The sequence below is a fragment of the Euprymna scolopes genome, chromosome 9 (genome assembly GCF_053919585.1).
Source record: "Euprymna scolopes isolate OS-2025 chromosome 9, ASM5391958v1, whole genome shotgun sequence".
NCBI lineage: Eukaryota > Metazoa > Mollusca > Cephalopoda > Sepiida > Sepiolidae > Euprymna > Euprymna scolopes.
The window spans coordinates 26,234,377-26,247,362 of record NC_136490.1 but is presented as its reverse complement, the minus strand read 5'-3'; the positions used below and the strand labels follow the sequence as shown (position 1 = coordinate 26,247,362).

Here is a 12,986-nt window from a genome sequence, read left to right as displayed (position 1 = left end):
AAGACGTTTTCTGTGCATGCGGCTAAAGGCGCCTTTTTTTTACTGAATTGCTTTGGAGGTTCAATGTTTTGATTTTCTGACCAATCAGAGAGTTTTCCGGGCTGTCGGAAATTCTGTGTCTGTGGGAGCCGATGAGAATCTTTAAAAGAGCTCTGTATTTTCCAAAAAAAAAAGACCAGTTAACAAAAATTCAGAGATAGTGTTGGAAGGTATATATCACTACTGTCTGCAACTCAAATCTAATACGACAACACTTTGAACATAGCAGTCAGCTAATCAGACAATGTAGGCGAACACATAGACACAGTAACTAACTTTTGCATTCCCCCTTTTATTATCGTATGCTCCCTTGAAATTAAGTTTATGAAAATAATTATTTTAAAACTTCTCACATTTTTCAATGAACCTTCCAGAGTGATTAATTAACTCTACTCAAAAACTTTCAGTGAAAATTATTTTATATAGTTGAGAGAGGAAGTTTTCTTTACAATTTACAGACCCGTGAACTAATCACGGCTCTTGAATTATCAACTCAAACTTCCTCGAAATCTCAAACTAATTTCCCCCTTTTGTTCACTCATAAATGAACTATTATTTTCCATGAAAATATTTCCTAAAATGTAATAAATCTTTTTCCTTTTATAAATTGAGAGTTAACCTTGTTTGTTATGTTGATATATTTTCTACGAAAGAACCTCGTAAATTCGACTCTCTGTCTCGCTCTCTTTACTTCTTTTCCCACAATAATAACATTAATTAATAATAATTAAACAATAAAAAAATAAGGAATAGGCCAAAACTGATCACATGGTATTAGTTCACAAAACTTTGACAGTCGGTCGGCTTTTTTGAAGTATCCCAAAACAAAAACGTTAGAACTACATATTATGCTGACTGACGGTTCCGTTTAAGGTCTTTCGAAAACTACAAAAGAAAACAATCATTTTGCTATTTGTGAATTTAATTTTGTTTTTCTTTTAGCATTTACATTTCATTAAAATATTCTCAGAATGAAGCGATTAAACATTTCTTTTGGAACCTCTTGCACAACAAAAACCCCCAAAAAATGTGAAAAATTTATTAAAAAAGGAAAAAAGTTTAACTTTAAAAAAAAAATCCTTTGAACCATAGCTTTGCAAACTAATTAGTCACTCAGAGCCATTCAACTAAAGGACTGTAGGGGCTTGGTCAACATTCACTGATGCCTGGTATCGCAGTCGTGATGTGAGCATAGGTAAATGTTTCCCAACCCCTAACAAAAGATGAAAATAAAAAGGTTGTCAGAAAAAGCATTAAGGCGGAGGCGATTTTGAACGTTCAATAAATGACTTTTATTTAACAATAGAAAACAATTACCAAAAATTTACTTTTTTATATAGAAATAAAGAGGTAAGTCAAGACATTAAGTAAGAATAAACATTAAAGGGCGATAAGTATATAATTATATAATAAAAATAAATATAGAAATAAACCAATTTATTTAAATTAAAAGAAATATCATTATTATTGTTAAAAATATTTTTTAAAAAGTCAAATAAATAAATAAATAGTAACAATTTGAGACGATTGAATATAAAAATTTACTCAAGATTTAGTTATATTTAAATTTCATTTAGAAATAAGAATATTCTAGAAAGTGGAATAAAAATCAGTAAGCAATTAAAGCTGCAAAAAGAATTATCGAAGATAAAGAGAAAATAAAACAAAAAAATGAATATCAAAAGATAAACAAAACATGTTATTTCCCTTGAAATTTGATGTTATTGTATTTTTGTTGAATTAATCATGACTTACTTTTTCTTTATATTTTTTAATATATAAAATAACTCCTGAAATTGATTGTTATTAATTTCATGGTGCATGTTTAATTCATGGTTAAAATATTTGTTTTGACTTTTATCTTCAATGAAAGAAATTTTAGGAAAAAAATCAAATCGTTTTCAAAATTCCCTTAATTATATTTCTACTTTTTCGCTGTACCAATTTTTTTCGTTGCACAAAAACTTTCGATTATATAATTGTATATTTCAAAACAACAATTCCATCGGAATCGTACTTGGTATCGGAATCGTTAATCAACATTTTCCTGGAATCAGAATCGAAAAAATTTAGGAATCGTCCTAACACTAATATATATATATATATATATATATATATATATATATATATATACCTAAATTAATAGAACTTGTTAGTATGAATAGATGGGTTTAGTGATTTTATTTCTAAATTCAAAATGGCGTAATGTAAACATATTATAAGGTATTTACAGCTTCTCTTCCAATTTTCGGATTTTAATCATGTCAAAACGCATTTTATTTCCTTTTGATTGATTGATTATTGCTATTTTTTCTGATGAGTTAAGGGCAAAATAGATTCACTAATTGATATAATAATTAAGTGATTAATTTTGTGCTATAAAACAGATGCTGTCAAGAATTGTAAATATCAACTGAATTTAAGGAATAAATTATAAGATGGACAACATAATGAACTTTGGTTTTGTCATTCATTCACTACAGACACACACACACACACACACACACACACACACACACACACACACACACACACACACACCTTCTAGATGTCACATTTCCTTATATGTTATCTAGCCCCTTCTCTCCTCTTCTGATGAGAAGCAGTAGGCTTCAAAATGCCTAGGTATAAAGAGCATTAATAACCCCTCCTCCTATCCATGTATCTTTCTTATTGAATTCATAAATAAATTTATATGCATCAGTATATATTTTTCTATTGTTGGTAATTTCCTTTTATTTTATATATATATATATATATATATATATATATATATATATATATATATAGAATATGAAGAATAAGCCTCCACTTAAAGAATCTATCTTATTCTTTGAACTCCCTCATATATATATATATATATATATATATATATATATATATATATATATATATATATATATATATATAATTATGTTGTTTCTTTTCACGTCAGGTGGTCAATATGCAGTTTGAAAATGGTGCAACTGCATCTTTTACTGGTGTTGCATTTACTGAGAAAATCTGTGTTCGTCAATTGAAAATCTTTGGAACAAAAGTAAGTTTCTTCAACCTTTTATTAAATACCTTATGGATACCCGTATCTACATAACTGATATTGAGCACTTTTCATAAATATAGCAACTACTACAACTGTGAATATGCCTCATATGTGTCCATTCACTACACTGCTGCGATCATCCGACATGTTGTGCTGCGTTAAACTTGTCCGTTAATTCATCAGTCAATGCTGTAATGAAGAATCTTCTATCCAAAATAAAACGATTCATAAGCCGTTAATAACTTTTCATGTCTCTGCTTATATATAATAGACACTTTGTTTGTATGAGTTTTTTCCCTATGAATTCCAAACCGGTTGGATCAATTTTTAAAAAAATTTACGCAAATGTACTTTATGTGCCTGGGAGTGTTCTTAAATAGGTTTTGTATTGGAATGTCTCCGATGAGTATAAAAAATTGATAATTGAAAAAAAATTTGATTAAAGAAGGAACAGTTCGATTCTGACCAAAGTCTGCACTCTTATACAGACTAACATCACAAGTTCAGTTGAGAAGTTTTATTACTGCACAAGCAGAAAGGCTAGCCAGTATATGAAATTAACAGTAGGTTTTTTGATAAGACAGGGAGCATTCAAAGGTATGAACCTGCAATCATTCAATCTAGCTTTGGGCAAATAGCAATGCATGTTCAATTAATCATCTCTCATATAAAATTTGTGTGTGTGCATTCACTTTAAGGTCAGGAACTTCACAAGATACACCCACAAAGCTGGTATATTCTTTTACAATATTGCCTTGGACAGAATATCATTACATTTTCAAGGGTCAACAGGAAAAAATTAGTGATTTAAAGTGATTTTTTTCCTATCAATCCTAGGTGTGAAAATGATTTTGTGATAGAGAGAGAGGTAGGGATGAGAGAGAGACACAGAGAGAGAGAGAGAGAGAGAGAGAGAGAAAGAGAGAGAGAGAGGGCTGGAGAAGTATTAAAAGGAAGATGTTATACATATTTTTTAATTTTTCTATTTTCATGTTCATACTCCTACTATTGCTAGGTAGTCATACTAGTATATAATAAATCGTTAAATTGAGTTGCAGCATTAAATAAGCCCCCTAAAAGATTGTGATGTCATAATAAAAACTATATCTTTTGTTTTTGAATAACGAACAAAATACAAGTTTAAATTTCTTCTTTTATTTAATTCCTTTTTTTAGGGAGAAATCCGGTGCAGTTTTGACGGATCGATAAGGCATTATGATTTTAATAGCAACAAAACCTGTAAGTTTTTTTTTTTTTTCGTATTTTTAATTTTATTTTTTGTAAGTTTTTTGTTTATGAATTTTTATTTTTTTTTGTTTTGTAAGTGTTTTTTGTATTTTGATTTTTTTTCTCCATTTTATTTCTCTGAAATGTTGCAATTATTATTTTCACATCCAAATAAAACTTGCTCATTAGTTCAAAATATAATATCTTAATTTAATAAAACGAAATGACTTTTGACACTGTATGTGACACCATCACTCAAATAACTTTCCAATCGTTGTGGTGACGTCATCGCAATGTGATTCCTACAAACAAAGCAAATGACTATGATTGCTTACACTCTCTCCTTCTCTGCTTCATTAGAATGTGTTTTTTTCTTCGTCACCCTCCAAAGTTAGTAAGTTGGATATAGACGGTGAAAGATTGTTTAAAGTTATTTCAAGACGATTATATTATATTTGATATAGACAGTGAAAGGTTGTTTAAAATTATTTCAAAAAATTGTTGACATGGCGATAAATAATTAATTTATTTGAAGCTTAGCACCTAGGATATGTTTTTGTTTATTATTCTTTGACAGAAAAATATAATAAAAAGTAAAGTTTTCATGATTAGACATTGTATTTTTGCTTTAATACAACATTTTAAGAGACCTGCAATAAAGTGATGGACAGTGGAAATTCCTTGATAAAGAATAAAATGTTATAACTTTGTGAATATCGCATGAATTTGAATAAAATTTTGTGAAATAACTAACTTTAAAGCAGTCATTTGATTATGCAATTTTTATTTTTTGTGACATGTATTTAGTGAAATATTGATATTTTAATAATCTGCAATAAAGCGATTGACGCAGTTTATATATATATATATATATATATATATATATATATATATATATATATATATATATATATATATATATATATGTACACACACACACACACACACACACACAAGGATCATTCCAAAAGTAAAGCCTCCTATTTTTAACTCGAAAAGTTGAAGAGCTAAGAAAACAGGAGTGGTACAATTAAAACGAGCGACCTTTTGTGCCTCAGAATTTATTTTTCTACATAGTCACCCCCAATTCCAATAAGTATTTTCAGCCAATGGAAATACTTCCAAATCTCAAAAAGTAACACATATACGTGAATGTAGTAAGCCAGTGTAAATTTAGAAATTCCTATAAAACATGGTCAGAAAATCAGTTTTAGAGAGATTTCACCAATAATGAAAGGAACCCAAGATCATATTCTCCACAAACCACCTCATGCCCTTTGAAATGGTGAAAGAACTCCATGACTCATGTGTCCAACCTTACCGACTCGTGCACAGCTATACACACATGATAAGAACAAAGGTAAACGCACACACATACACAATACCACGCAATGGAATACGCTATGATCATTTGTATTACTTGTTTTGATTGGGCTATTGTTCTCATCTTGAGTTTAATTTGTGATGAAAACAATAGTCTGATCAAAATAAGTAATACAAACAATCAGCAGGGCCACCCGGTATTGCTCGGAACCATATAAAACAATGAGAAAAATTAAGTTGATTTTTAACATACTTGTTATTCTTAGGATAGAGGAATTTTTGATGTCTGTGTAATATTAGTTATCTCGAGCAAAAGAATATTTTACCTGCCCTAGGACGGGTATTACATAACATATGTATGAAATAATTGTACCTTCCCTAGGACAGGAAATTTACAGCATGTATATGAAATAATTTTTCCTTTCCTAGGACGGGTAATGTACAACACACATTTAAAATAATTTTACCTACTCTCGGCCAGGTAATCTAAATATATATATGAAACAATTTAACATACTCTCAACAAGTATTGTACAACAGATATGAACTAATTTCTATTCCCACCAACATAATTGTGAGAAAAATGAAGTGATTTTTAGAAGATAGATCATTAGGATTTCCAAATTAATACCTAAATACTTTGTCTTGGTTAGTGATTAGGCAACTTGTGCTTCACCATAAAATTCGTCATTACTGTGTTTATTCTCCCAGCATAATCACCGACACTATAATTTTAAGTGAAAGGATGTCATATCTGTTTTTCTTTTTGTTTTAATTTATTTTTGGGGGGGTAGTTATTTTTGTGTGTATCCGTTAGAAGCGTTGAGTGAAATTTGAAGAATAAAACATGTATAAATACATTTGAAATATATTTCTTTAAAAATAAACACCTGTTTATTTCATAAAAAATTTCGCGTTGCAGTTTTGGCTTCAAATGTATTTATACATGTTTTATTCTTCAAATTTCACCCAACGCTTCTAACGGATACACACAAAAATAACTACACAGATTTTCAAAATGCGCGACTACGCGTCACCTATCCGGCTTCATAAAAAACCCACAGTTAACAACATCACGTGGACTCTTCATCGAACTATCTTTCACTACATCATATCGAGGAAGAAGAGGAAAAAAAAAAAAAGATTGATAAAGGAGTCTTATTCCGAAATATATTTCTTTAAAAATAAACACCTGTTTATTTTATAAAATTTTGCGTTGCAGTTTTGGCTTCAAATGTATTTACACACGTTTTATTCTTCTTATTTTTTTGTTTGTTTAATATATTATTAGCTTATTTCTGTACTTAAAATGCAAATGTGCCTAGAATACCCCCCCCAAAAAAAATATATGCAATCTATAACTAACAGTGCCATATTGATTCCACAATATAAATTCACGTGCAAATATGGGAGGGGAAGGTATTTTCAAATAATATCTTTAATTTCCAATTAGAGCTACAGACTTATACTAAGTCCCTTCAAAACTAAGATGACTCAGCAGGTTTTCAAAAATTTAAAACCATAACACTATGAACATATTGATTTGTGACTAATATTCACTCAACTTTATTACTGTGTTCTGCTATGGACATTTATTAGCATGGAAGTAACTTTTATATTATTTTTTCTATCAAAATGTTTTCTTATAAACTTTCTTATTTCTCCGTTTTTCATTTATAAATCTCTGTTTATGTCGTAGGTAACACTTGCTACTTGGTGACCCCTCTATTATTTTAATGTTCCATATTATTTTAATTTTTTTGTTTCATGTATATTCCTCACTTTCTTCCTTTGCTAAAACATAACTTTTATGCCTCAAATTTTATCAAATGTTGGTGTGGTTCTTGGTCATACCTAAAGACGCTTCAAAATGATCTTTTTTATTGTTTACTGTTTATCAGTAAGTACTTACTGATATTCTTACCTACCATTATACTATCAAAATAAACCTGTAAAGTATAATTCATTAATTTATTTTTCCTTTTCTTTTTCTTTCCATTTTATAAATAATAAATATCTTTCAATCTCTCCCCGCCCGGCTAAATCACTTTAAACCCCATTTTCAACCCGTTCCTTCACTAACATTAACTCTCCAACCTGTTGCCATGGTGATCCTTTAAATTAACTGTTACTTATGCCGTTATAAATAAGAGTAGTGTCTTTTAATTTTAAACCGTTATAAACTAAAAAAAAAAAACGTATATAAGAATTTACACATAATTAATATTTAATTATAAACCCCTCTCTTATTGTATACACTCCTGCTACTTTAAATTCCAACGTCCTCTCCCTACCACTCCCCCTTCTTTTCTAACTCCCCTTCATCTACGATTTTTCCATTCTTATTTGATTTTATAACTTAGTCCATCTATGAATTCTGACGATGCTAGTTGGATTTTTCCTTTTTGAGGATTTTCCTCTAGCTGAAACAATTTGTAAACTCATTCTGGACTCACAGTAATAAATTTCCTATATATATATATATATATATATATATATATATATATATATATATATATATATTAGTAGTAAGAATCCAGATGGTGGATCCAGATGTTTGTCTTTCTGTTATTTGTCTATTGTCATTTTTTTCGAAAATTTCTTCTATCTGGATTCGCCAACAAACAGGTTATTGACATTAATACTGCCATCAAAACATCGAAACACAGATGGGCAGGGTACGTAGCCAGACATGACAATGTAGTGTTATCATAGAACTACTTTCATACGCGTAACAAGTAAATCATGGCATATGAATATTGATGTCAACCGCCTAATACATACGTATTCGACAACATGGCGTAGACCTCTACACACGTACATTCAATCTCTCTTCTTATATAAATATGTCAATAAAGTTCTATATTAAATAAAACCACAACTTGGTTATCAATTACTTATAACAACAAACTTAAACTAACGACAGACAACAGATGGTCCATCAGGACAACGGAATGGGCACCTCGTGAACATAAGAGGCCAAAGGGAAGACCAACAACAAGATGAATGGACGACCTGATACAACACATGGGTCCCACATGGCAGCAGATAGCTTGTGACAGAGATATATGGCTAAAGTCCAAGAAAGGATTTAAAACCCTTATTGATTGATTGATTGATTGATTGATTAGTAAGAATACACATAAAAAAAAAACAAGAATAGGTTTAAGGTTCTCAAAAGTCCAAGAGTTGTCTGCAAGCACTGATGGCATAATGGATAAAGTACTAGGTAAATTTTAATTTCACTTTTCTGGGGTTAAACGTTCAATTTTTAGTGTAGGTGATACTAAGAATACAAATTACTTAAAACTTTTATTTCATGACTCACAGAACAAGAGTATACTACCTCTGTGGATTATATAAAGTGAATGATTTCAGAGTTCATCAAGAGACACCGGAAGAAGGTTGGAGGTTACATCGGCCAAAACGTTGTAAGAATAACACTTAAGATGAGAATAGAGGTTTGAATAATCCAAATAACACAAATCTTCAAAAAATTGTTTTGCTTTCAATTTTTATTTTAAAAATATTTGTTTTGCAATGGACGTTCTCAATTTCTCGTTTCAGATGAGTATGAACCACTCAATGATCCGAATATAAAACCATCCTTGCAAGGACATGGAGGTGCAGATTATTACACAATCAAATCCTTCGTTGAAGCAGTTCAGGTGCTTTTTTTTATATATAAAATATAAGATTTTATTGAAAATGAGATAATTTTTTCTTCATTTTATTCCAAAAGATTTGCCATTTTATAAAGTCATGTGTGGAATATAATATCTTTATGTGATGCCCATTTTCAGTGATGCAGGTCTACACTCTGCAGCAGGTCTCTGTCTGTTTCTGCAATTAGAAGACGAATCTTTCTTTAATTCTTTAATGTTATGTGGCTTTTTCTGATAAACACATTTCTTAACATATCCCCGCAAGAAAAATATCACATTTAGACAAGTCGGGGGACCAGGGAGGTCATGGATTTTCAGCAAATCTGTAAATAAGCTGTTCACCAAAAAATTTGTCGAAGAACGTCCATTGAATTTCTGGTGGTATGTGTTGTCGTTTCATCCTGCTGAAAGCACGCGTGTTGGATTGAAATTCAATTTTGTTTTAAAGAAGAAAGAAATTCTTGATCATTTGGATGTAACCTGAGTTAACATCAACAGAATTTCCAGCATTATCTTTAACAAACATATGAAAACGGTCACTCATTAAAAAATGAGGTTGTCATGTGTTTTGAAAACTTTCATCTGACGTGCAAAGTAAACACTCTTTATCTTCTCTCTCTCTCTACCCCTGTTTCTCTTCTCTCTATATTAGCACTTATCAAGGCCAATAGGCAACTCGAGGATAAACCCGCTTCTCATAGTCCGCTGACTAAAGTTTTTGTATGATGGCTAATCTGTACAGACGGAAGTGGAGATCTTTATGTAAGATGCTCCAAAGGCAGCAAGATGTTTCTGAGCAGATTGCTTCGGACTCCTGAGAGTAGCTTCTTGAACACACTCGACATTATGTGGAGATCTTACTGTTCTTAGTGCCCCAGGAAGCTGCTTTTTTTTTATTTTCTTTTTTCTTTTTTTTCTTTTTGCGTTCTGTGCGAAGAAAATGAACTCAGTTTAGAATTGTGTCTCTTTTGAGAACTGCCTGATGTCGAGTTAGGTTAAAATGCCGACGAAATTCTCTCTGAACAGCTATGACTGGTTTGTAATTTTTCACTTTTTGCTCTTGCATGCAAAAACCTTCTGCTTAATTGTTTTTTGTACTCTTATCTGGAATAAACAAAATTCATTATTAAATTATAAAATGGCATATCTTCGCAAAAAGAGTAATAGCAATTTTAGAAACACCTGTTATTTCTGTTCCACCTATGCTAGAGCAGAAAATGATTAGAAATTCGTTTTGGTCAAGTATTACATCAGGTATTATGACATATATGGATCAATATTGATAAACTATTTGATTTCAAATATTTATTTGAAAAAGTTGTTCTTTGCCTTTTTACATTTTGGAGTGAATACACCTCTTGTTTAAAATGCTCACCGACAACGTACGTCTCGTTGGTTTCGGGACTAAAAGTGTACTGCCAACTCGCCTGTCATGCTGACTAGGGATTGGTTAAGGAGAAATAAAGAGAGAGGAAGGGAGAGGAAGATGACGAGGGACTCTGGATAGCAGTTCCTGTTTTATGTCCGGTTTATGAGAAAGAGAATCCTTTATAACAATTTTGCTTTAATCACAATTTCTTATTCTTCTCTTTATCCATACATTTTCTATTAACCTATTCATTTCTTAACACATTTCTTAACATATGCCCACAAGAAAACATATCACATTTAGACAATTTGGGGGACCGTGGAGGCCATGGATTTTCAGCAAATCTGGAAATAAGCTGTTCACCAAATATTTGTGAAAGAAAGTCCATTGAATTTCTGGTGGCATGTGTTGTCGTTCCATCCCACTGAAAGCATGCGCGTTGGACTAGAATTCGATTTCGTTTTAAAGAAGAAATTCTTGATCATCTGGATGTAACGTTCTGAATTAACATTAACAGAATTTCCAGCATTATCTTAAAACAAGAAAGGTCTGATCAGTTCAGTTTCTTTTTTTTTTTTTTTTTTGCCTTCTGTGTGAAGAAAATGAACTCCGTTTAGAATTGTGTCTCTTTTGGGAACTGCCTGATGTCAAGTTAGGTTAAAATGTCGACGAAATTCTCTCTGAACAGCTATGACTGGTTCATTATTTTTCACTTTTTGCTCTTGCATGCAAAAACCTGTTTAATTGACTTTTGTATTTTTCTCTTTAAAATAATTGAAATAAAATAAATAATCACAATTTCTTGTTCTTCTCTTTATCCATACATTTCTATTAACCTATTCATGTTCCTGGCACCGACATAAGTGACAGCTCTTCTATTCATCCATTCCAATCACAAAAATAAAATGTCTTTATTAGCTATTAGGTTGGTGCAAAAGTTTTTGCCAATTTAAAATTTTACCTTTAAAATTAAAAACTGCTTTTGAAAATCTTCATTCTTAACCTTTGATCTCTATAACTTGATTCCATTTGTCAACGAGCTTGAAATATTTTTGCTTGTAAAATTCTTTAGGTTTTGATGTGAAATACGAATCTAACTCCTGCCCAATCTCTTCTTGTGATGTTAAACTAAGACCATCTAAATGGTTTTATAATCCTTGAAATCAGTGATAATCTGAGGGAGCTTGGACAGGAGAATGGGGCTTCGCAATCAAATTCTCCTAAAAGATATTTGGTCAGTAATGATGTGTGAGGGCGAGCATTATCATGATGGAAGATGACTCCCGTTTCTGTTTATTAAAGAAGGTCGTTTCTAGACCAATATGGATGAAAATATTGTGGCAGAATATGAATGATGCGTTAATAATCTGAAATGAAAAGTTATAACTTAATCGTGGTGATATGCTTAAATAATAACAATATGTGTAAAATTACAATGATTTAAATAAAAATTACAATGCCTCTTCTACAAACTGATAAACTTTTGCACCAACCTGATAATATAAGTTTTTATATACAGTGTATTTATAGCCATCACTTTTCTTTTTTCTATTTTCATGCTACAGGAAAATGACCAAATGAAAGTATTGACAGGAGTTGAAGAATCCTTAAACAGCCATCTTGTTGTTTTTGCCGCTGAAAAAGCTCGTTTGGAAAACAAAGTTGTTACTATTCATCCTGATGGAACATATACTTAAAATAGATAGAATTTTTTTGGCTATCATGAAAAGAAAGCAGGTTTACTCTGTTAGACACCCAAATACCACATTCACTCTATGAGTTGAGCTATTTTAGATATTGCCAATCTTTTTCAATAAAATTATCAGTTTATGGTTTGCAGAAATACATTTTAAATTTAAATTTTTTAACTCTTAATTTTTATGAATCAATCTATTCACATCTTCAAATAATAAATCTTTTTTTTTCTTCATATTTTCTTTTGGTGTTAATATTTGATTTTTAAGAATCTTTTTCGAATAAATATTTTTGAAAAAACAATTTCTTTGCCTCAATTTCAGTTTTGTCAATTGAATTTGGAAAAATGTTAATTGAACATATTGTACAAATTTAACTCGCAAATACTACTTAAAAAAATAACGCGGTAACACAGACGAATAAACGTCTTAAGATTTTGATTGTTTCTTGATATGCAAAATATTGTTGAAAATATTATGTTTTAAATATTAATCTATATACCTACCTCCCTATGAAGGCTGTATGGAGCATATGATATCAAGTCTAATGTGGGATATAGGAAATTTTGATTGATATCATCAACTAACAGTAAACAACTAAAAAGATCATTATCTCCCAGTTGATGCAG

General features: G+C 30.6%; 1 protein-coding gene across 7 annotated transcripts in view; it reads left to right on the top strand.

The window, feature by feature from the left end:
- The window catches only part of LOC145284471 (putative oxidoreductase YteT), a 115,221-nt gene extending 102,560 nt beyond the window's left edge, over positions 1-12,661 (top strand). For all 7 annotated transcript variants that reach the window (XM_080133315.1, XM_080133314.1, XM_080133313.1 and 4 more), the window contains 4 exons: positions 2,975-3,076; positions 4,255-4,318; positions 9,197-9,297; positions 12,229-12,661. In XM_080133315.1, the coding sequence (XP_079989441.1) occupies positions 2,975-3,076; positions 4,255-4,318; positions 9,197-9,297; positions 12,229-12,360 (399 nt within the window). In that variant the 3' untranslated portion in view covers positions 12,361-12,661. The remainder of the gene's footprint in view (positions 1-2,974; positions 3,077-4,254; positions 4,319-9,196; positions 9,298-12,228) is intronic.
- The last annotated feature ends 325 nt before the right edge of the window (positions 12,662-12,986 follow it).